We start from the raw sequence: 25679 nt of genomic DNA on the forward strand, positions 1-25679 counted from the left end.
GGAACAGACTTGTTCAGGGCAAGAAGCTCACACGTCTTCACCTTCTGGGTCTCTCCTTGGAGAATTCAGCATCCTCTGCCCCTCTGTGCGCTTCCCACAGCGAGCCCGCCTCAGTGTGGTCCTGGGGAAGCCACCGGGTCCTGCACCCCCACTTTGCAGTCAGACATGACTCTTAGCCAGCCAGTAAAACAGAGGCTTATTCAATGACAGGAACAGGGTCTAAAACAGAGCTTGTAGGTACAGAAAACCGGACCCCTCGGCCGGGTCCATTCTGAGGGTCAGTGAGCCAGACCCCCACGTCTGCCCTCAGCCAGCTCCAGACTAACCACCCCTTCCAGCCCCTCCTTTCTGCTCAGCCCCTTTCCTAGGCCAGAATGTCACCTGATCCCTTTGTCTCCAAGACCTTCAGCTGGCACCTTTGCAGAGGAGGGGCCCAGGCCATCAGTTGCTAGGAGACAGAGGGTCAGGCATTTAGGTGCACTGGTCCTTTGCTCTGCCAGATACTTAAGAACTGCCATGGGGACACTGAGGCATCAACACAGTATTCAGAGGGAACATTAAGAACATTCCCAGTTTGTCACAGTGTCCTATTCCCAACTCTGCCACCGACTGCCTGTGTGACCTAAGACAAGTCAATTCTCCTTTCTCAGCCTTAGCTTCTCCCTCTTTCAAGTAGGGATAATAATGATCCGCTCCTACCTACCTCATGGTGCGTGGAGGCAGGGCTGGTTCTAGGTCTTTTGCTGCCCAAAGCAAAAAAAATTTTGACTGCCCCTTCCCCATCCCTGCCCCCTCCTACTCCCCTGCTGCCCAAGTCCTGGGCTTTCCCTCCTCACTTGCACCCCCCGGCACCCCAGCTCTGGGCCTCCCCCCAACCGCATCCCCCTGCTGTCCCAGCCCTGGGCTGTACCCCCACACAACCCGTGTTGCCCCAGCTCTGGGCTCTCCTCTCCCCCCCTCCAGTGCTCCCCCACCCACACACACTCCTGCTGCCTTAGCTCTGGGCTCTGCCCCCTCCACCCGCACCCCCTGCCGCCCCAGGCCAGCCTGACTGGCTGTGTGACCTGAGACAAGTCAATTCTCTTTCTCAGCCTGAGCTTCTCCATCTTTCAAGTAGGGATAGTAATGATCTGCTCCTACCTACCTCACGGTGGGTGGAGGATGGGGATCCATTGGAGATTGTCACTAGGAATAGTGCATAATATAAGGTGTCCTATCACGTTTACTCAGAGCAGATTAACACATAATAGAATAGCTGAAATAGTCTATTTGATTTGTATGTTTTTATTTTGAAATTGTTAAAAGCAGCAACGACGTAGCTCAGACTGAAGCATCTTATCTAATGTTTGAGATCTAAGTGTCTCCTCTTTGTGTGCGAGGAGACAATTTAACACACTGTGACAAACAGGAGATGCTTTTGTTTTGCAACAAAATACTTTTGCAAAGAACTTTCATCCCACTTGTTATGATTTTGAGAAACAAACTGGTTTAGTCTGAATGGGATTTTCTGACAGAAACGGTTTCAATGAAATTTCCCCACCATCTCGATTCCTGGGCTCTATCCCTACCTCTAAGAAGAGAGGGAGGGTTCGTCTGTTAGAACAGGAGTCAGGACCGCTGGCTTCTCTTTCTGGCTCTGCCACCGCCTTTCTGTGTATGCCCTTGGGTGGGTCACTTCCCTTCTCTGGACCTCAGGCTCCTCCCCGTCTGTCCAATGGGAACAGGGACAGTTCTCGAACTCTGGGCAGTTTAGAGCCTGAGTGAGATAAGGGGTATTAAAGCCCTCTGTGAAGGAGAAAGGGGAGTTTCACAGTGTTTAGCACCAAGGAATTCTAAAGTTTGCTAAAGTGTCTAGTCTGTGGAAACAAGAAATGGTCGGGGCCTAACTTTTTAAAAGCCCATTCATGGATGTGAGTCCCTGTCTTTTCGGTACCTGGGGTTCTTTGCCAGCAGGAGAGAAGAGGTTCCTGCCTCCGTTTCTGTGGCCTAAACAAACCCAGTGTTGTGGCCCAGTTCTCGTCTGAGATCTCTGAAAAAGAACATCTTCCCACCCAGGAACAAGACAGGACCTAACATGCTAGTTACATTTTAATAAGACCAAAGCCTCCTCAAACCCGGTGTCACAATCACTGGAATGATTTTGCCTTGATATTTTACCGGCCGCAGACACAAAGCGAGTCAAATTACAGTTTCTGTTCGGAGTCAGTGCACACACAAGAATCCGGAGGCTTTTCATTCCTTAGGTTCTGCTGCCATTTCATTTCTGTCCTCTTCCAAGATTTATCATTGTGCAAAGCAATGTTTGGCCTTGGGAGTGTCCCCTCTGGTCCTGCCTGCCGCCTATGGGAAATTAAAAGGGCCCAGAGATCCCTGCCGCCGCCACTACCACCAGCACAAGGGGGCTAAGGCAGTTTCCTGCTCGCCCTCGCTCCGTGTGGCACGCCACCCCCAGAAGCAGCTGGCACGTCTCTGTAGTCCCTGACGTGTGGGGGGGGTCTCCCCGAGTGCCAACTCTGCCTACTGTGGCAATGGGACCTGTGGGGTGGAGTCTGCTGGCAGTGGTGCACAGAGACACTCCCAGCCCTCCTGGTTAGAGGCTGCTTCTAGAGAGGGGTGCACATTGCTTTTGGGAAATGCTTGAGGTAAATGCTGCACCCCTCACCCTCCCCTGCACCCCTCACACCCTGCTCCAACTCAAACCCCATATCCACACCCAAACTCCCTCCAAGACGCTGCCCACCACACCCACTCCTGCACCCCAACCCTCTGACCGAGCCCAGACACTGCAATCAAACTCTCTCCCAGAGCCCAACCCCTCTCCCTCCCACACCCAAACTCCCTCCCAGAGCCTTACACAGGTGTGGGGTGGGGCAGGACTTGGTCCCAATCTGGGAACCACCAAAAATTATACAAACCTGCCAGCTCTGTCCAGCCCAACCTTCTGCTGATGCACCTCAGCCCACACCTGTGCAGGGTTTGAAGCTTTCATTGCTTAAATTCCAGGAAACTGAGGGATTTCAGCTCCCCTTTGCCCAGAGGGAACCTTCACCTAACTCCCAACCAGGTTCTTGTCCATGAGATCACTGTAGGGGGGCTGGGTCCCTCTGGGTCTTTTCTTTCTCTAGGACAGGCCAGGGTGCAATAACTGGGGCATCTGAGCACCCAGGACCTTCTGTGGGGCTGCCATTCCGCTTCCCCTTCTGTGGTCCCATCTGTCACTGACTCCAGCCTTTTTTCTATCCATCGTCAGCACCATCTCAAGCCAGCTGCACCCTCCTCAAAAAGTCAGTGTCCTCTGGTGGGTGTAAATCACTGACCTCTCTCCTCTCTGAGCACTGACGGCCCCTCTGTTTCCTTGCCCCTCGGCCTGTGCAGATGGGACCTTTCCCTCCAGTGGTGGAGGATTCGCCCTTCTCATCTACCATTGTCCCAAGCAGCACAGCGGGTGGGAATCTTAAACATACTGAGGTGACTTAGGAGCAGAAACTCCCCCAGGACCTTCCATGCAATTGTCCCTTGCCCCTCACTGAGCAGGATTGAAGCTCGGGCAGGGAGCCTGGTGGGCCACATCCCCTCTGGGCATGAGCAAAGCAGCAGGGTGAAAAAAGAACCGGGAGACTGAACCTAGGGCCTCATACATGCAAAGCATGTGCTCTACCGTTGAGCTACACCCCCACCTTGGGCAGGTTCCCTGCTCTGAGGGCTGAACCTGCTGTCCTGGAGGTTGGTGGCTCATGGGGGACACTTTGCAGCAGGGCCGGATTATACACAGCAGAGGAGGAGAGAGAGTGCATGCCCTGGACCCAGGGTGCAGCGATACAAGACTCAGCCCTCATACTGCATTGGCTGGGTGCAGGTGTGAAAGTAACTTACATGACTTACCGGTACTGTGGGAGTCCTGAGGGGGCGTGGCCTCATCCAGAGAGGCGTGACCTCTCAAGAGTTAAAGGCCCTGGGGCACCAGCTGTGGCTGGGAGACCCAGGGCCTTTAAATCAACCAGGGGCTCCTAGCTGAAGAGTGGGCTGGGAGCCACGCGGGGCTCATGGGGCAAATTAAAGGGCCTGGGCCTCAAGCCACCAGGAGAACTCTGAGCTTTGTGGGGCTGAGGCAGGGATTTATAGGACCCAGAGCTCCTGCCACTGCGGCAAGCCCCAGGCCCTTTAAATCCTGGCCTCAGCCCAGTCACCAGAGCCGCTGCCAGGATTTAAAGGACTCTGGGCTGTCTGCTAGGGCTGGGAGCTCTGAGCCCTTTAAATCTCAGCTGCAGCTGGGATTTAAAGGGCTCTGGGCTGCCTGCAGCCGCGGGGAGCTCTGAGCCCTTTCAATCCCATCCCCAGCCCAGCTACCAGAGCCCTGGCTGTGGGCAGTCCAGAGCCCTTTCAATCCCCGCCGTGGATGCCGGTGCGGTCCAACATGGTGTACTGGCTATTTCCGGTACACCATACCAGACTGGACCGGCTTACTTTCACCTCTGGGTGGGTGGGTGGTGCTGCAATCCCCTGCTAGAAAGTAATGGTGGTGGGGGACTCTGTGAGCAGCTCAACACCCAACCCTGGTGGAAGACGCAGTGTGGGGGACTCCAGGTGTTTCTAGGATCCATGATTTCCACCTGCCTGTAAAATCCAGCTTTTCCCAGCACATTCACTGCAGTGCAATTGGGTCAGTGTTTCCATGGCTGCACAGCAAAGAATCGCTCCCAGTTTCCGCTCTATCTGCAACAGGATTAGTCTGTGTCAGTGGTTAATGAGGTGGATCTTGTAGTTTGTTATTCATTCCCCACCTTGATAATTCAGACAGTCCCTTTCCTACTCAAATCCCCAGCACCTCAGTGACCCTGGTAGCAGGGGTTGGGTTTTCCCTGAGGGCCTGAGATTTTCAGGGGTCTTTTTCCCTCCAGCTGAAGTGAACTCAGCTTTTCCCCATCCCAGACATTCCATGAAATAACAACAGCAGCATAAAGAAAGAGGGGAAGGAACATCTCACGGCCAGGGCTGGATGTGCCCAGGGCCCCAACTCATCCATTGTTTCCATGGAATTTGGCCACCTGCTTTGCACAAGGGACAGAGAAAGATCTTGCTGTTCCTGTGTCTGTGCAAAGAAAACTGTGCTTCTGTATGAAAGAAAGGTGAGAAATGGCCCCATGATGGGACAATATCCTCAGGATTTAGACCTAAGGACTCAGATTGAGAACTGATTTAACTCCACTCATCTGGGATTTAACAAATTCCCTTCCACGGAGACACTGGGAACTTGTGACCTTGATCCAGATTCTGCAGCTTCAGGCTGTTTTAACTCCTGGTAAAAACCTGAACTTGATTCCAAGAAGGGAGAGAGGAGAAGCCTGACGTTGCCTTTAGTCCAAGGCTGGGATCTCCTGGATGGGTAGAAACGTCCTTCCCTGCTACCAGGGGACAGCAGCTACTGGAGACATAGCAGAGCTCAGAGGTGTTGTCAAAAGTGTGTTATCAGATGCTACCGGTGTGATGCTCTGCTTTCTCCTGATTGGTATCACTCGGCTGTGTGCGTGTGTCCCCTCACATGCTGTCCCAGCTCTGCAGATAGCTGACACAGCAGACCAGAGGAGAACCCCCAATGACCACAGAGTCTAGTAAGGTACGAAGGCACGTAGGCCAGGTTTATTGCTGTATTGGATACAATAGTAGTTCCTCTGAGATTGTTACTCTACAGGGCATACTGCAAATATGTACCCACGGTCAATGGACTCGGCTCAGTCAGTGGCGGGACTTTCCACTGCCCCCTCGGCAGGACAAAGACATCGCCCCAGGGATACATTCTTATACACAGGTACAAACAAGTTACACATCACTCCTGACATATTGAGGTGCAGCCCCTCTACGCAGTAAGGTACAACCCCTCTACGTAGTAAAGTGCCGCCTCTCACCTTGTACATGTTGGTTCAATCAAAACAACTCTATCCATCATTTTACCCTTTTGCCCCTGTCATTGGAATGGGTCAGTCTGTTCCTTGTTATCTGTGTGGAATGTGCAAGTATGTGAATGTTCTGATCTCTAGTGTTCAGTACCTTTTAGGTACGTATCTTCTTGCATCAGCCCTTTCCTTGCCAGCTTCTGTGAGCAAGGCCTGCCTCTGGCTCACAGCTTCACTTTGCTGTATGTTAGCAAAGTCTTGGCCATTATTTTAGTTCAGGCCTCAGGCCTCATACTGGACCTTTGTCAGGGCATTCACTTACTACATTCCCCCACTTTTTGTCTTTTTATGGGGAGGATGTTTACCCATCATCCCGGAAAAGCATAATGCCTGGACTAAGGATAATCCAGTGGGCTAAACACTGTTATGTGATTACCTTATTTTACCATCCATACACTCATGCCCCATCTGTCTTTTGAGTCTGCACATTCCCTCGTACGACTGTTAGGCAGATTTTATTATCCAATTATTTTCTAGTCTCTTATGGTGGGCCTGGGAATGTTAGGCCCGGGACCATGACTGAGGAATGTAATATTATGATTGATTCTTAGAGGCACTTCCAAATAATTAATATATATGAATTATATGGATATGGCATATATTTGTAGTGTGTATGGGCATATATGTATAGTATATATGTGTACATATGACACCAACTTATATCCAAGTGTAACCACGTTTTTCCAGGCTGCTGGTGTACTCTGGCCCTTTTACTTTGATGACACAGATAGAAACACGCTTCCATTAGGGCAATTCCAGTGACCACCTCTCTCATCATTAGTAGTAGGCTGAGTATTTTGAAATACCGAGATAGGGGTTGTGATAGTGTGTACCACGGTGCTATGTATATGAGAAGTAAAACAGAAATTTGGAGTAGTGACACTACCACTGAGGCCTTTATATATAAATATATTGTAATTAGTTACTACACAGTACTGTCCATTCATATTATAGGTTATCCTTAAGGCTGGTTGTCACCATCTGGTCAGCTTTACTGGGCAGGAAACAGAAGTGGGTAGCTTCTTTGTTCCATTGGTTGAACTGCTGTGTGATACACCAGTAGTTGATGTAGATCCAGTTGTTTCTTTTGGATGCTGTCTTCCTGATAACCTACTGAACAGACAGTAACCAATTCATCAAATATTGCTGTGTCAGGATTTAATATTGGTACCCAGATACTGAACAAGATTGTTTTGACTAACATGTGCTTCAATTAGGATGCAGTGTCACTGACCCAAATTATGACTGGTACTAACAGGCAATTAGTTTACCCAATTTGTAGTTACTATGTAGTTTAATTTCTTTATCAATTTGTTTTTTCCTTGCCTTCATGGTGTTTGCTGCCATTCATTTGTTGATTTTTACCTGTGGGTTGGTTAAACAGTTTAGCAAGGTTATACACATTGTACAGCAATAATACAATACAGCAATAATACAGCAGTACAATGACAATACAGTAGTACAGCAAGAATACAGTTATTTTTACACAGTAACCAAGTTGAAATTAAATGACAGTTTTTCTGGTCCAGCTAGTGGTTTTTATCTGATTGTTAACTTAATTGTCCATATATGGTAGATAGAAGTGTATTTGAACAGTCTCTTATTTATAAAGCATTTTTCTTTTCTTGATGCTTGGAGGTTTTTTCACTGTATACAGTTATTATCTGGTGTCTTCAGGGTGTGATATTTTCTGGCATCTTTGGTCTGTGGGATGCAACTTAAACAACTTTTGTTAGTTAACATAGTAAAGTTTTCTTTGTTTGTTTGTTTTCAGTAACCCAAACTTAATGCACAGTTTTAACTTAGTTTGTCTACAATGTAATAAGAACAATGTAATAGGGACCGAGCCTTTTATAACATAAGCTATACTTTTGCAATTGTTGTATAGACGTTCATTTTCATTTGAGGTGCATTACTAACATTTAATACTAAATGTAATGCTTAACAGCTACAATAAATGCTCACAATCTTCCATGAGAAGGGGTATTGCTTTCCCTTGCTGAACACTTTGTTTTTAGTAACATAACTTCAACAAGCTTTTTAGAGTTAGAGTTAGAGTTAATTCACTTGTGATACCAATTTTACTTTTGTTAACTGTTTAGAAGCACAAACCTTAACAACCATTGCTCCCCATGAACATAACAAAACAAAAGAAAAGCATATAAAAATAAACCAACTATAACATTAAACCAAAATAAATTTTAAATACAGATACATGCAAATACTTTGACGGTATTTGAGGGTATACTTTCAAAATGCTTTGCTATGTTTGGGAGCCAAAGATGGAAATCTGTTAAAAACGTGGAAACCTGTTGAAATTGTTTGGTTAGCTTCATGCATAAATTGTTATTTTAAAACATTTTGGTTATGACAGTCTTATAACTATATTTAACAGTGCATACAAATTTATAAAAAGCCCAAACAAGAAATTGACATTTTGTTAATATTATCTTTACCTTAATGTTGAGGTTTCCCCTTACATTTTTTCTTTGAATAACAATTTAAAAAAAAACTTAAAAAACAAAACTGTGATTGATAAAAGAGAATTCTTTTTGTTTGCAATTGCATTATTTGTTGAGACAGAAATATATGTACATATATTTGTAACTGAAACCTTTTTGAACTTTGCACAAAAAAATGGTGTTAATAATACTAGGATTATACCCCAACCATGATTTTAAAATACTGTGGTACCACATTTTATATATATATATATATATATATATATATATATATATATATATATATATATATATATTAAATGGTACAAAATTGACTTTTATTGCAACAAAAAAAACCCAACAAAAATAAAAATATATTTTTTTAAATAGTTACGTGACACACACAACATAGACACAAGACACACACACAGGACATACAGGACAAACTTACAATTAAAAACAAATGGAGCCAGAATTCTATTCATAACTATACAAAATAACACCAACAAAAATAAAAATTAAAAAGGGTTAAACATTTGAATAAATAAGTTATTACCTTATTTAAAACTTGTAGCATGAATTTGATAAAAATATATTAATATTTGCCAAATGTATTGTATTAATTTGGTAACAAGGAATTTTGCATTACTTTATATTTTACATTATTTTAAAACTCTGCTCTATGTAATAAGAAAAGCCCATGTTTCAAATATTAGTTAGTGGTTAGGATTAGAAGCAGAGAGTGCATTTCTGTTGCTTGGCAACCATATCTTCAAGAAAGTTAGGAATAATTCCAGCTGTTGCATTCCTGAAGGGTTAAAATAATTAATTTCCTGGACTTAAAATTTTTACCTTATTTTTTCTTTTTGTTTCTTGTTTTGTTCTGTTTTCAATTGCTTTATCTTTTGGAGGTTTCTGTAAAAACTATAACTTTTAACTTTTAAAACAAAGAGAAAAAGTAGAAGTGAGGAGAGGCGGGGGAAAAAAGAGGGGGGGTGAAGAGCAACCTAGATAGATAGCGAGACTTGAGCCAAGAGAGATTAACTCTATCAAGGCATTTGAAAGTCCAGACAGCAGCAGCAAGTTTAGGAAACTGAGAAAACCTATAAAGGACAAAACTTAACTGGTATGTAAAAATATATGAGAAAGATGGTTCTATTTTCAGATATGAGCGCGGAGTGTGGTTCCATGGGTCAAAGCAATTGGGAAACTTCACAGTTGGGAATTGCGCCCCTGTTTTTTATTCTAGTCATGAGAGGAGATTGGGGGTAGTTACCTGCTCTTGTAAAACCTGAATTTGTTCCCCCAGTGTATGTTGCTTTTGTGTGCATGCCAAATGGATAGTGGGTGTGCCCTTTTTTGCTGCAGTTAACTGTTTTTGGGCAGCTCCATGTGTTAATGCATCAATTCTAGCTGTTAACCCGCTTAATTTTAGTTTTTTACTTTGAAATTCTTTTTTATTCACTCCCCTGCGATCGAGTCGCAGCTCCTGTCTCCTAATGTGCTCTGTGAACTGTTCCATTTTTTCCTTCATTTGATTTACGAATTCAGTGAGAGTATTGTTTGCTACTCTTTCCTTCTGTGCACTTACTTGTCCCGTTCTGACAGGCATCAGTCTAGGTTCCGATTTAAGTTTAACTGGAACCCGGCTTTTATCATAAGGTGATGGTTGCAATGCAGTGGACCCAGTTTCATGTTTTAATTTTACTAGGACCACCTCTTTCCACTTCTGTCCCCATTCTTCAGGCACAGGGTAGCTACCTGAAGCCTGCTGTTTACCACCAATATTTATAACAGGGGACAGCACATGTATTTTTTGTAGGTTCCTTACAGTTGTTTCCAGTGTTTCACTCTGTTCCTGTACCGGTTGTCTCTGGGCTGCTTGCCACCCTGCTAGGGCGGTGGGAGCATTCTAGGGCTGTGTAGCTTCTTTTGATTCTTTTAACTGTTTCTTTGTTACTGTTACTTTTGCTTTTTTACCTTTATTACTATTTTTTAGAGCCTCGGTTTCTACCTTCGCTGTACATATGCCAGTGCAAGTCTCTCCACTCTCTTTTTTAAATTCATATGGACCCCCCTTACTGGCAATGCAGTGGAATTATCAAACTCCATGGGGATCAAAAGGGAGGGGATCAGGGGATTCCCTAGCTCAAGGTTTTCTGTCATGTTAGATTGCGATTCTTACAGCGGACAGCTCGCTTACTCACCAGATCAGCGGTCGGGGTAACCAGTGTTGTCAGAAGTGTGTTGTCAGATGCTACCGATGTGGTGCTCTGCTCTCTCCTTGTTGGTATCACTCGGCTGCGTGTGTGTGTTCCCTCTTGTGCTATCCCAGTTCTGCAGATAGCTGACACAGCAGACCCGAAGAGAACCCCCAATGACCACAGAGTCTAGTAAGATACGAAGGCACTTCAGCCAGGTTTATTGCGCTCGGACACAATGGCAGTTCCCTGTAGGTTTCTTAGCCTAACTCAGGGCATACTATGAGAAAAGTGCCTCTTGGCAATGGACTCGGCTCAGTCAGTGGCGGGACTTTCCACTGCCCCCTCGGCCGGACAAAGACATCGCCCCAGGGATACATTTTTATACACAGGTACAAACAAGTTACACATCACTCCTGACGTATTGAGGTGCAGCCCCTCTACGCAGTAAGGTACAACCCCTCTACGTAGTAAAGTGCCGCCTCTCACCTTGTACATGTTGGTTCGAACAGAACAACTCTATCCATCATATTACCCTTTTGCCCATGTCATTGGGATGGGTCGGCCTGTTCCTTGTTATCTGTGTGGAATGTGCAAGTATGTGAATGTTCTGATCTCTAGTGTTCAGTACCTTTTAGGTACGTATCTTCTTGCATCAGCCCTTTCCTTGCCAGCTTCTGTGAGCAAGGCCTGCCTCTGGCTCACAGCTTCACTTTGCTTTATGTTAGCAAAGTCTTGGCCATTATTTTAGTTCAGGCCTCAGACCTCATACTGGGCCTTTATCAGGGCCTTCACTTACTACATTAACCTTTGCACGGCCCACACAGAACCATCCTCAGTGGTTCTTGCCAGCTGCAGCATTGACGGTTGGGGGCAAAGTTAAGGTTGCATTGGAGGGGGGGTGTTTACATTAACTTCTCATTTCCTGGTTCACAGAGGTTTAAGTTTAGTCACCATCTATACCAGAGGTGGGTAAAATATCCTCCTGCCTCCCTTGTTTTCTTTCCCTTGAGCAGGGTTTCCAGTTTCCAAACCCTCTGTGATCTCCCAGCTGGAAGGAGGGGAAGAGCCGTGGGTCCTGGATCTCCAGGATTCAGAGGAAAACGAGATCCTGAGAAGTCCCTGGATGGTGAGGAAACATCAGACCAACCCAGAAACTGTAAGTGCCTGAGAGAACCAGCTGGGATTCCCCACACAGACTCTGTGAGCTCAGGACAGTCCCCAGCAGATCTCACTCCTGGCTTCCTACAGATGGTGATTGACACTTTGGCTGGAGCTGCCTCCCTTCAGACTGAGTGTTCGGATGGGGTGTGGGCAGGGCCGGCCTTGGGGAAATGGCACCCAGGGCAAACTTGCATTTTGGTGCCCCTGGCTCCTATGGGCATGGCACCCCCCCCCATTCCCTCTGTCCCCTATGGGCTCCCCGGGCTCCCCACCCTCCCTTTCCCCCAGTCCCTGCACTGTGCCCCCTTTGCTCTAAATACCTGCTCTCTCTTCACTCCTAACTTCTGCCCCCTCCAGCCCCTCCCAACACCTGTCCCCTCCTATGCCGCTAAGCCCTGCACTGTGCCCTTTCACCCAAACCCCTTCCCCTCCTTCATGTGCCCCTAATTTCAGGACTGTGCCCCCTTCATTCATGCCCCCTGCACCTCCCTCCTGCACCTCTGCGTGGTGCATACCCCCTTCACTCCACCCTGCCCCCTACACCTCAACATCAGCCCCTTCCTCAGCCCCCAACGCCTGCACGGTGCCCCCTTTGCCCCTAACCCTTGCATCCTCCTGCATCCAAGTGGGGATCCTGACCTAGATGCACAAAGCAGCTGGCATTGCTGCTCGCTCCCCCACTGGACTGCTGATCCCCTGCCCCACTCAGTCCTGGAGGGCTGGGAGAGGGGAGCAAGGAGCGACATGAGGGCTTCCTGCACCCAGGTCACTTTCTCTGCAGGCTGTGTAAGGGGAGAGCAGGAGAGCAGCTGCTCCTCATGTCTCAGCATAGCCCAGGTGGGGAAGTGACCTTCATGCAGGGATCCCTGGTGTGTGTGTTGGGGGGACTGTGTGTGTGTGTGGAGAAGAGGATATGAGGAGTGTGTGTATGTTGATGGGAGTGTGTGAGGGACTGTGTGTGTGGAGAGGCCCCTCTGCTCTGGAGCAGTCACCTGGCTCTGAGGGCTGGTCATCCAACTGCCCCCTGCAGCTCACGTCTCTTCCACTCCCCCACGCAGCTGCTTATCTGCCTCCCTGTGCCGCTTTCATCAGCCAAGCGAACCTCTCGGCAGCAGGTCAGATGGGAATCCAAACCTTGCGCCCAGCATACCCTTGGGTGGGGCACCCATACGGCCCACCCTAAAGGCTGGTCCTGGATGTGGATCAGAACTGATCCCCTCCACTCTCCCCTATGGGGATGAACTTGGGGAAATTCAGTCCCTGATTTTCATTGTCTGTCTCTCCAGCACTTACCTGAGTTTGCCCTCTGCCTTTCCATCCCCAATTCGGAGATTTCTCCTCTCTTCTAGCAGGTGATGGGGTGGTGAGGGAGAGCGAGGAGCAGAATCCTCACCAGGAAGATGCTGAGCTTGCAGAAGCGCATGGGGAATTACTGCGAAGATCCAAAGGGAGCGTGACCAGCCCCCGTGATCAGGGAAAAGCTGATGAAAGTTACCACAGACCAGAGAGAGAGCAGGGAAACCACTCAGAGGAGAGAGTGGATGAACCCATTAATTGTCAGGGAACTCACAGGGACCTCAAGGAAAGTATGTCCCAGGAGAAAATCCTCACGGAGAAGCGAGAGAATACATGTAGTGAGTGTGGGAAAAACTTCAATTACCATTCAGGCCTTATTCGACATGAGATAATTCAGATAAAAGAGAGACCCTATGAATGCAGTGAGTGCGGGAAAATTTCACTCAGAGATATACCCTTATCTCTCATAAGAGAATCTACATGGGAGAGCGACCCTACAAATGCTGCAAGTGCGGGCTAAGCTTCACTCAAAGATCAGCCTTTATCTCTCATCAGACAATGCACACAGGAGAGCGACCCTACGAATGCTGCGAGTGTGGGAAAAGCTTCTATCGGAGCTCAAACCTTACTATGCATCAGCGGATCCACACAGGAGAGAGACCCTATGAATGCCGTGAGTGCAGGAAACGTTTCACTCACTTCTCCTCCCTTACCTCTCATCAGACAACGCACACAGGAGAGCGACCCTACGAATGTTGTGAGTGTAGGAAAAGCTTCTCTTGGAGCTCAAACCTTACTATGCATCAGAGGATCCACACAGGAGAGAGATCCTATGAATGCAGTGAGTGCGGGAAAAGCTTCCCTTGGAGCTCAACCCTTATTACACATTACAGAATCCACACCGGGCAGAGACCCTATGAATGCTGCGAGTGTGGGAAAAGCTTCACTCATAGCTCAGGCCTTTCTAAACATCAGAGAATCCGTAAAGGAGATAAACTTCATAAAAACCTTCTCTAGAGCTGTCAGAAAATTTTTTTCTTTAAATCTTTTGACGGTTCCCAGGTAGTAAGTGTTAAGGCTGTTTGCATGTTTTGCCCACTGTAGTCCCTCAGCTCCCACACATGAGTTGCCTACTTTTGAAGCTCGCCCGTCTTTGCGGTGGATCCTGTGGTCTTTTCTATCAACTCCATTGTCCTGTGAGTCATGGGAGTGGGTGTCCTTTCTATCAGGAATGTCATCACCCCAGGTGGGGGAGATGGGGAGTGTCTTCAACCAGCTATGTTGAGATAAAATCTACCTGGGTCTCATCACTGCAGTTGCCATGGAGTTAGCTAGCTTGAGTTCACTTTCCTGATGTACAAATACAGCTATTCTTGCAGTGAAGACATGGGCCATGGATAGTGGGTGAGGTTATCAAGGACATTTCCTCCTCATCTGACCTAACCACCGTCACATTTCCTTGTCTAAACAAACCTGGAGATTCACATTTATACTCCTCCTCCCAGTGCAAAGTTATTGTTAGAGACGTCAAGTTCCTCTTTGAGGACAGATCGTCTCATTCCCAGTTGTTCTCACATTACCCTGGATTGTGCAGAAGAGCAGTTATTTTGTTGACTTTTTTTCTCATTTAAAATATATTTAAATATGATGAAGAGCTGGAGCAGTGTCAGGGAAATAAGGGTCATTTCAGGCTCTGTGACACTGGAAGGAGATGGGGTGACTCAGAGATTCCGTCCTTCCCCATCGCCCCAGAACTGTTACCTTGTGCCTGAGCCATGCAGAGTTCACCCCTTCATATTCCTTCACTTCCCAAGGTGTCTGGTGAGGTCATGTTCTTGGCTGTCCATGCTTGGGAATGGTGCTTGGACGTCTTTGATCCTAAATCAGAGTCTCTCTGGCAGGCAATGAAAGTGTCACAGACCTGGAAGGGGATTTCAAATGGATCCCAAGCACTGTTCAAATCCCCTTTTCCCTCTATTGGCAAAGCCACTTCTGGGAAGGTCGGCTGTTTTTTCCCCCCTTTATGAAAGTGCTAAAACTTCTGTAAATAACACTAATGAGACAGCACTGGGTGAAGCAGGTTTCAGTGGATCATGAGAGAATTTCTCATCCTGATTCTGAGACATCAGATGTAGCCTAGTCTGGAATTTCACTTTAAATGAAAGTGTCTTCTACCTCTTTGTGATATGGGATTTCTATCTTTCATGAAGGCTCCAGGGTCATATACCTGCATGTTAGTGTTGTTTGGCAGATTGTGGCTCAGATTTACTGAGAAATTTTAGACAAATGACCATCATTTTTTACTTTAGGTTTGTTTTTTCCCCTATCCCTGCAGGACAACATGGAGAAAATTCAAATGCAGTTCAGTCAACAGGAAAGAATACTCCAAGCTGCTGGACATATTATCAGAGAAATAGTCTGTTTTAAATCTCCACTCTGTAAAAGTGAACAGCAGCAGACCCCAAATGGTGCAACTGACGTAAGTAAGTGCACATGGTCACAGGGTAGTTCAATTATTTAAGTCAATATGGCCTCAGATGATCCAGGGATAGAATTCCATAGCAAGTGATTTGGAACTAGGAAAACACCTAGGTATTTGGTTCCCAAGCCACTCTGAGGCCCTTGCAGACACGCAATTGACGGCCAAAGATGTGACAATGAATGCCAGGACATTACCAACTCTGAACATAAGGCTGGGAAGTGACTGAGGGAACGGGACTGTTGCAGTGAGAGATCAAGCCTGGACACAGGAGTATTGGTTCCTCAAGGCCCTGGGCCAGGACATGGTGGAGTAGGGTGGTCCCAGGTCCCTCTTCCCCACACTGCACCCACCACTGGATGGAGTCACCACCTGAAGACAAGCTGTCTTGACCCAGGGGACAGATTTCTTCCCCCCTCAAATCCCTGCCTTCTTCAGTACATGGCCATACACTCTGTGACAGGATGTATCAACCCCGTGACACTGTCCATAATGATATAGATGTGGACGAAACAGAAGTGGTGTTTTTGTTGAACTCACCATTTGTGGGTGATATAACTATGTGTAAGATGAAATCAGTGTTGTATGTGGGATGGCTGCATTTTTAACAGGAACTTCATCTCTGTTATTTTACAGAGATTCTGATCCAGGACTCTATCTAATCCAGGGGTGGGCAAACTAAAGCCAGGAGGCCGCATCTGGCCCTTCAGACATTTTAATCCAGCCCTGGAGCTCCCACTGGGAAGCAGGTTCTAGGGCTTGCCACATTCCGACACTCCAGCGGGGATGCGGGTCAGGGGCTTGCCCCGCTCACATGTACTATGGCTCCTGAGAGCACTGCCATGTCCCCTCTCCAGCTCCTACACATAGGGGCAGCCAGAGGGCTCCACACACTGCCCCTACCCCAAGCACCGCCTCCACAGTTTCCATTATCCGGGAACTACATCCAGTGGGAGCTGCCTGGCCTTGCCTCCGTGTAGGAGCCAGAGCGGGGACATGCTGCTGCTTCCAGGAGCTGTTTGAGGTAAATGACAACTGGAGACTGACCCCCTCCCTTGCCCCAACCTTCCCACTCTCCTAACCCCTCAGTCTCAGCCTGGAGCACCCTCCTGCATCCCCAGCCCCTCATCCCTAGTCCCACCCCAATCCCCTCTCCAAGCCTGGAGCCCTCTCCCACACCCTGAACTCATTTCTGGCTCCACCCCAGAGGCCACAACCCGAGGCAGAGCCCTCACCCCCTCCCATACCCCAGCCCCCAATTTTGTGAGCATTCATTGCCCCATACAATTTCCATACCCAGATGTGGCCCTCGGGCCAAAAAATTTGCCCACCCCTGATCTAATCCCTAACCACACCTGTACTCAAGGGTTCTCTAGTGGAAAGGGGGATTAAAGGAAAACTACCATTTATGAGAAAATTCTTTAATTTTTGAGGATTTATTATTACCAATGAAAATGAAATTAAACATGAAGTTACTCTGTAACGAAGAAGAGGCTTAATTATGTGATCAACTGAATTCTGCTGGAAAAATCAAACTTGTCTTGTTTTTCTTTTTGTTAGTAATATAGGAAATGGGGGCTAATCCTGAAAAGCTTCTTTGATGTAACTTACCCCTTTGGCCAAAAGTGTCCAGATATAAAACCTCACTCCAAAGGACGGGGTGGGGGAATGTGTATGAGAAATAGAGTAGAGGAGAAAACTGACCCAGTATTGATTTGAATGATTTGTATTTCAAAAGTAACTTATTTTGATTAGCTTCCAAGTCAGTTTCAACACAGATGTGTTAGGAAAAAGGTCAAAGAAAGTGTGAGCCCCTTATTGAATGTGGCAGGCAACCTAGTGACAGATGATGTGGAAAAAGGGAGCAAGGAGCAACACTATGTGCTCCATGTGTCCTGGTCACTTTCCCCACCTGGGCTGTGCTGTGAGGGGAGCATCAGAAGCTGCTGCTCTTTGCCCTCCCCTTATGCAACCTGACTGAGGAAAGTGACCCGGATGCAGGGAGCTCGGATGATTCGCTTCTCGACCCCCCCGCCCCTGCTAGGGAAGGCTGCTGTGTGCTGTCTTTATGGCTGTACTTTCAGTGATGCAGGTTTCTCTGTCCCATTGTTCCATGGGCATCCTACTAGATTGCCAGCTGCTTTTCAACTGCAATGTGGAGACTGTTTGTGTGTGGGGAGAGACAGTGTGTGTACTGGGGAAGAGTGAGTGTGTTGGGGCAGGTAGGAGCAGATCATTATTATCCCTACTTGAAAGAGGGAGAAGCTAAGGCTGAGAAAGGAGAATTGATTTGTCTTAGTCACACAGCCAGTCAGAGACAGAGTTGGGAATAGGACACAAGAGTCCTGATTTTCAAACTAACCATCGGATCTTGAATTTCAGACACTGAATGATCTGAATAAAGTGCTCCCAGATGAGCTCCAGACCAACAACAGTGACAGTAATTATTCAGCAAGTATTTGAGGAGAACTGCAATGTTAGAGAGAATCATGAACTGCTCAGAGAGAATGAACGCAGAGATGCAGCAAAATTCATCAAACATAGAACTGGTTATGACTTATTTCCTTGATCTTAAAAGAGAACAACAAGGACCTGAGTCTCCTCCCTGTCAATAACCCCCTGCTCAGCCAATCAGGGTAGAGGCTGAGGGTTCTCACCAGAGAGCCCAAAGGATGGCCCAGGTCAGTGGTGGGGATCACTGCCCGAGCATTATTTCAGCCTCACATTTTTGGGTGGACCTCCCACAGTGTGAGCTGCAGAGCACTTCCCTGCAACAAACACACATACACGTCTCCTAATGTTGGGAGGGGAACAGGATAAAGGACAAAAGCAAGAGACGAAGAGAAAGGAGGGAGGGATGGATGGAGAAAAAAGTGAAACAAAAAGGACAAATTCTAATGTCCCCATGACTCTAAGGAACAAAATCCCAGGTGCGCAATAAAATTCTGCCTCCTTAAGCTCGTGTTTTCCATGCCTAGAATTCAACTGTCACCAGATGGATCAGACTGAACAGGTTTCAAACCTCCAGGAGGCTTTTACCTTCTAAACAGGGATGTCTGTTTTCTAGTAAAATCACTACAAGGGAAGGAGAAAACTCAAAAGAGGTTCCTCCTGGCGCTCACATCCGTGAATCCGAATACTCTGTCAGTTCTCAAGGAGAGACCTGGAGAAGGAGACTTGCTGAAGTAAAGCCACAGGGGCCTCTACGTTTTCCCTGGCCCCTCGCCCCTGTCCTGCCTGTCTGATGTCAGCATTTCTCTGTGAGGTCCCCACCTCCCCACCACCTCTGATCAATAGTCTCAGGTCCTGCAAAAGGCCTTTGTGATGTCACTGCCACACCCCGCCCTTGCTGTGCTAATGTCCTGTCCCTAGTCAGACACTAGAGGTTTGAGTTACTTCCTGTGCATCACCCCACTCAAGGAGTGTTGGTTCTAGGCAGCAAACTGGCTAGACAGGCAAACATCAGACGCTGCTTCCAATGCTACACTCAGTTTTTCTGAAATTAGTTGATTTTATGGCCGGAAGAGACCATTAGAGCATGTTATCTGACCCCCTGCATTTCACTGGCCTCCTGTATGACACAAGAGCTACTTTTGGGGCAAACCCATTCCAGAAAGGCATCTAGTCTTCATTAAATGACATCAGGATATGGAGAATCCACCAGTTTCCTTGGTAGCTTGTTCCTGTTGTGAATCATCCTCGCTGCTGATTATTTGTACCTTAAGTGTAATATGAATTTGTCTCTTTTCACCTTCCAGCCATTGGGGTTTTTTATGACTTTCTTTTCTCGATTAAGGAGGCCTTTAACACCCAATCTTTTCTCTCCATTAAGGCTCTTCAACGAAGTCACTTTTAATCTTTTTTTGATAAGTTAAACAGGTTGAGCTCTTTCAATAGCTCACTAGAAGGCATTTTTCTCCAGCCCTCAGAACATTTGGTGGCTCTTTGCTGCCCCAGCTCCAATTTCACAACATCTTTTTCAAATGAGGACACCAAAACTGGAGGCACTATTCCAGTATCAGTCTCACTGATGTTGTGTCACCTCCTGTGATGTTATTGACATAATCTGTAACTGTATAGATCACCATTGCGACCACTGTTCTATATTTACAGCCAATATTACAGAGAGGTTGTCATGTAAGGGGTCTATGGAGAGGTTCTGATTGGCTGATTATAATGAAGCTATCTCTAGATGTGTATCATTTTTGTAGTTGACATTATGAATATTGACTCCATGCTGCCCGTATTTCAAACTTATGCTCTGCTTCAGGGAATGATACCTTTGTTTAATTGATGAAAACATAAACTAGACACTTAGAGGCTTGGAACTGATTTTCAGCTGATGGACAGGTTTGGTAGCTTTTTATGCATTTGGAGAGCGAAATGTTGAGTGTTTACATTCATTTCAAGCATCCCCATATGGTGGAGCTCCTGAATATAATGGAAATGAAAATGTTTTTGTTTTTTTTAAACAGGGCACTTGGGTTTGAACCAAGGACCATTTAATTTTCAAGCAAACACTCTACCACTCAGTTGTACCCCCATTACAATGGGATTGTGATCACCAGGACTTTGAAGGACAGACCCTGCTTTATCGAGCTCTTTTGCCATTCCCAGACCACAGGTGGTTTTAAAAATGGGGTTTGATTAAACTTCTGAAATGTGGTAAAGCTGTGGTGTTTACACACCCACCGATATATCTTCTCCCACAGACATCACTGCCACCTCTTGGGGAAGTGGATTGACTACACCAACAGGAAAACTCTCTCCCATCAGCACAGAGCAGCGGTTCTCAAGCTGTGGGTCAGGACCTCAAAATGAGTCGTGACCCTGTTTTAATGGGGTCGCCAGGGCTGGTGTTAGACTTGTTGGGTCCTGGGCTGAAGCCAAAATCTGAGCCCCACCCCCCAGGGCTGAATCCCTCAAGCTTTGGTTTCGCACTCCCTCCTGGAGTGGGGGGGCTTGGTTCCTCTTTCCAGGGCCATGTAGGAAGTTTTTTTGGCAGAAGAGGGTTGCAGTGAAAGGAAGTTTGAGAAACCCTGGCATAGAGCATCTCCATTAATGAGTTGCAACAGCATAGGCTCAATGTTTGAAATGTTGACTTGTCCTTAGCCTCTGAATACATCTAGACTTGGTTCCCTGTGACACTGCTGTGATCAGACACTGAAAATACAGCCATGGAGAAACCACACACCAGCCTTACCTAGCTGGCAAGAACCAAACCTCCACAGAAAGATGCCCATGGTTTCCTAGCCTAGTTACCTAAGGCCTCAGCCACAACCACTTAAGACAGAAGCCTTTCTACACTATGGTTCTGTTCTCACTGAAGATCATTACCAATTGTTTGCTCAGATCAGCTTCCATAGCAAACTCACTGCTGTGCAGCTCTGTACATGTGGCCATGGCTGAACAGCAAGAATTCCTGCCCATTTCCCCAGTGACTGGAGCATAATTAGAGTGTGTTTGTGGTTAATGATGTTGCTGTAGATTGCTCGTTCCCTGCCTTGACAATTCAGACAGTCCCATTTCCCATTGTATCGCCAGCACCTCTGTGAGTCCAATAGCAGGGGGCAGGTTTTCTCTGAGCACTGAGATTTTTCGGGGCGTTGGTGGCTCCTTTCTTTCCTCACCCTGGAGTAAACTCATCTTTTTATTCAATCCTTGATGACTTATGGAAAAACAGCAGCAGCCTGAAGAAAGAGGAGAGTGAATATCTCACTGCCAGGGGTGAGGGTGGCCACGTCCCCTCTGTTTGACCATTGCCATTGCAGGAGAGAAGGTTTCAGTGGAATTGAGTGCCCTGGGTCAGACAAGAGACACAGGAAGATTTTGCCGTTCATGGTTCTGTACAAAAGAAATTGTTTCTCTGTATGAAAATGAGGAAGGAAACAAAACACCCACCTGGTGGTGCCTAAGGCAGAAGGGACCCCTATAGGATTAGAATAGGATAAGTTCTCAAGCAGCATGTTTCTTACTTTGCCCATCTGTCAATTTTGATTATTATCAATGGAAATATTTTGCCATTGGGTTGTGTGTTTACACAGAAATTGACATTTACCAAGAAATATGTAATTCTTCCAAGGCTGCCGTTGGTGAGTTTAGAAGGGCACACTCACTCTTCCCACCCCTCATGCCAGGCCTGTGCTCTCCAGGATGTCAACTTCCCACACAGCTGGAATCCTTCCCTGATCTCTCCTCAGACCTCTGCTCCCCATCCCCACTTCTGGGGTCCCCTGCCAATACTATCCAACTCCACTGCTGGCAGGATCCCTCCCCATTCCTTTCATTTCCTGGCTCCCCTCTGAGCGAAAGCTCTGCATTGTTCCCATGCTAGGGATTGAAGCCAGGCCACCAGGGTGAAAATCCAGCAAGCCTGACCACTAGACCATATGGGACTTGTATAGGTGATAGCACATTTACACATTCACACTGAACTATTAAAAGTAGCCATTCAAAAAAACTTCAAGAACAGACTTCAAAGGCAGCAAAGAATCCTGTGGCACCTTATAGACTAACAGACGTTTTGGAGCATGAGCTAGCGTGGGTGAATACCCACTTCTTCAGATGCAACTGAAGAAGTGGGTATTCACCCACAAAAGCTCATGCTCCAAAAGATCTGTTAGTCTATAAGGTGCCACAGGATTCTTTGCTGTTTTTACAGATCCAGACTAACACGGCTACCCCTCTGATACTAGACTTCAAAGGGAAATTGCAGAGTTACAATTGATGTGCAAATTTAACACTGTTAATTTGAGCTTGAAGAGGTACTGGGGCTGGCTGGCTCACTACAAAAGCAATTTTCCCTCTCTTGGTATTGACACTTCCCTGTCAATTACTGGGAGAGAACCACATCCACCCTGACTGAATTAGCCTTCAACACTGGTTCTCCCCTTGTACGGTAACTCCCTTCACGTCATGTTCCAATATATATTTATGCCTCTATCTGCAATTTTCACTCCATGCATCTGAAGAATAGGGCTTTTTACCCACGAATGCTTGTATCCAAATAAAACTTTTAGTTCTTAAGGAGTCACCTCATTGTTTTCATGAAATAAAAGCAAAATTCACTCTAAGCTGATGTTAACCCTTTCAATGCCCTTACAAACTTAGATGCTTCTCACCACAGACCGGCTGGTGGCTTTTCAGCCAGGCTCTCCCCTTTCATCATCGCTTCAGTTGCTTGGTGTGGAGGTGTCTGTAGATGTAGGTGGACGAGAGAGACAAAGCATGGCAAATGTCTCTGCTTTTATCATGTCCTTTCTTCCCTCTTGGCTTTGCTCCCCCTTCAGAGTCAGGTGAGCATCACTGCGTCTCTCCAAGCAAGTCTGAGCAATTCCCCTGGGGTGTCCTCTTGCAGGTAAGTGATTGCACTGTAGCTCCCTTGCTGAACAATGGCTGTTGATGGGTTGTTTGACACCCTGTCCGGGTGTTGGTTACTTTCCTTGCTGTTGTCACTGGGGAGCTAATATTTGGCTGACTCCCCCACCTTACAGCATAGTGATAACCACACTGCACAATTCTCATAACTTCATATGCATGAATGGTAAACATCTATGGGTAGAGAAATGACTTTCAGCAGATCATATCCTTTCCCCTGATACCTTACAAGGCATGCTCTGTATATAAGATCACGATTATATGAAAATGAGGAATATGGGGGTTACAGCACACTCCCCCAAAGGTACAGAATGTCACACTGAGATTCTATTTTCATTTGTTATGTAACAGCATTAAAGAGATCCAGTGACTGACCAATGGCATTTTCAAGTGCTAAAATAGCAAGCGCTGTTGGTCTCTCATTGGCCATCAGCGACTGAAGATACGGTTTAATGAGCCAGAGCTTCAAGGCGAGGGTGGCTCTGTCCACTGCCTTCCGTTGCGCTGCTGGGCACCAAGTCCCTGGCGGTCAATATGTGAAGCTGGGAGAAGAGAGTGGGGTGGCAAGCGGTGGTAGAACTTTTGCCACCAGGGTCTAGCTGTCTAACTTCCTCTTCGTACTGCTGGGCCCCCGTTGCCTTCAGGTAACACAGGAACTAAGGCAGGAATAGGGTGAGGAAGCAAGTAAAGCCGAGCAAGGAAGGCAAAAGTTAATCTTATCTTCATGGGCAGCTCGCAATGACGTCCTTTTTCTGTGCCACAGCTGACAACAACATCCCAGACAGAAAAGTAACAGGCCAAAAAGAAACCTAGCAGCTGCTGAAACAGTTCAGTTGGGAGCATGCTAGACTAACAGGCTCTTCTATCCTCCTTTATGCACGGGCGGGATGTTTTCTGAGAGTGCAGCAGTTCCTTTAACTGCCACGAGTCCCTCATTTCAGGCTATGCAGCAGGAAAAGACAGCATGGGCTTCTGCACCGAGTTGGCCCACCTGACCTTTCATTCTTCTCTTGCTCTTTGTCAGCAAGGAGAAGAAAAAGAAGCTCTCCCTCAAGCTGGAGTCACACGGGCGAGGTAAGGATGACTTCCTGAGTGCTGGCTCCAGTCCTCTGCCCTGCCAGCTGACCTATTGAGGGGCTGCCACCACATTCTCTAGAGATTTGTTCATCGGTCTGTGCCAGAGTGAGCAACAGCCAAGTAGGTGGAGTTTCTGTAGTGTAGTGGTTATCACATTTGCCTGACATGCAAAAGGGCCCTGGTTCAAAACCAGGCAGAAACATGCTGGCTTCCTTTTCCCAGATCCCCTTGTTGTTCAGAAAGGCTGCTCCTCCTATTGGCCTGTCCCTGGGATAACTACAACCCTTGCATGACAGAGGATGCTGACAGCAGTGGAGAAAGCACCTTGGTGTCAGGCTGGAGAACCTAGAGGATTTAGGCCAGTCACCATTTGGAGGCTTGTGGCTTGGCCACTTCTGCTGTTGGAGGTTGGCCTATAGAGGCTCTCACTTCCTGCTGGGCTCCTTTGTATGACTGGCCAAAGGAGGAAGTGAGGCAGGAATGGGGCAATGGAGGAAAGTTGAGCTGAGGAAGGCAGGGAAGAAGCTGTGCAGCTAAGTGGAGATAGTAGAGCACCACCCTTCATTCTGCAAAGCATGAGGAGATGCGGCTGGCTGCTGGGAGGCAGAATCCTGTGCCTGCCTCTTGGCTTCCCAGGGATGGCTACTTGCAGCCCAGGAGAAGAAGGGGGGTTCTGGGTGAAAGGAAAACAAGCAAAGCTGAGTCCAAGTAGAAGTGCTGTAATTGGCCTCCAGACGTATTCGAAGGTATCCCAGAATGCCTGTTCAGCCAGTCCCAACAGCACTGCAAATGCTACAAATGTGGCCACACTGCAGCGCTTTCCCTACGCAGCTGTACGAAGACAGCTGTAACTCCCAGCGCTGTACAGCTGTAAGTGTAGCCATACCCTCAGTGAGGTTTTACAGCTCATGTTATGCAGGAGGTCAGACAAGATCCTAACAGGTCCTTCTGGCTTTAAAATCTATGAACACTTGCAATAATTCTGAGCTTGGTTAAATCCTCATTTGGTTTTCCTGGACGAATGACTATTGCTTCCCATAATTCCTTTGTTTTCTGCTTTTCCTACTCATTTTTATTCCTGTTCTCTCCCCTACCCTCAATCTTGTAGGAGCCCTACCTGAAGATCAGGGCCATTGGATCAGATAAAATGAAACGATTGTAAAGATCAGTTCCCCCTATTAATCAGTAGTGAAATAGGATTAAAAACACTGTCAGTGAGACATCTGAGACGAAATAAAGTGGTGCAGAGGATCCCCAGTTGAAGATGGGGCGGGGGGAGAGGAGAGACTATAAAATCTGGTGGTTTGACACATGGGGACCACTGATTAAAAGATCGAAAATAAAAGGTAGAAATAAATGGTCAGTTTTTAGAATGGAGAGAGGTAAATAGTAGTGTCCCTCAGGGGTCTGTTCTGGGGCCAGTCCTATTCAACATATTTATAAATGATTTGGAAAAAGGGGTAAACAGTGAGGTGGCAAAATTTGCAGATGATACAAATCTACTTAAGGTAGTTAAGTCCCGGGCAGACCAAAAGAGCTACAAAAGGATCTATCCGAACTAGATGACAGGGCAACAAAATGGCAAATGACATTCAATGTTGATAAATGCAAAGCAGTGCACATTGGAAAACATAATCCAAACTATTCATATACATTGAGGGGGTCTAAATTAGCTGTTGCCACTCAAGAAAGA

At 46.9% G+C, this 25679-nt stretch overlaps 2 protein-coding genes and 1 non-coding gene across 3 annotated transcripts in view; 2 read left to right on the top strand and 1 right to left on the bottom strand.

Moving 5' to 3' along the window:
- Window positions 1–25679, bottom strand: part of LOC115642835 (zinc finger protein 850-like) — a 453819-nt gene that overhangs the window by 234619 nt on the left and 193521 nt on the right. The window lies entirely within an intron of this gene.
- On the top strand, window positions 13111–14089 carry LOC115642837 (zinc finger protein 154-like). Its single transcript, XM_030546532.1, has one exon. The coding sequence runs from the start codon at window positions 13534–13536 to the stop codon at window positions 14068–14070; it is 537 nt and encodes a 178-aa protein (XP_030402392.1). The 5' UTR covers window positions 13111–13533; the 3' UTR covers window positions 14071–14089.
- On the top strand, window positions 24116–24188 carry TRNAV-GAC. Its single transcript has one exon. It is a non-coding gene; the product is annotated as a tRNA-Val (tRNA).

This window comes from Gopherus evgoodei, unplaced genomic scaffold, assembly GCF_007399415.2.
Source record: "Gopherus evgoodei ecotype Sinaloan lineage unplaced genomic scaffold, rGopEvg1_v1.p scaffold_46_arrow_ctg1, whole genome shotgun sequence".
Lineage (NCBI taxonomy): Eukaryota > Metazoa > Chordata > Testudines > Testudinidae > Gopherus > Gopherus evgoodei.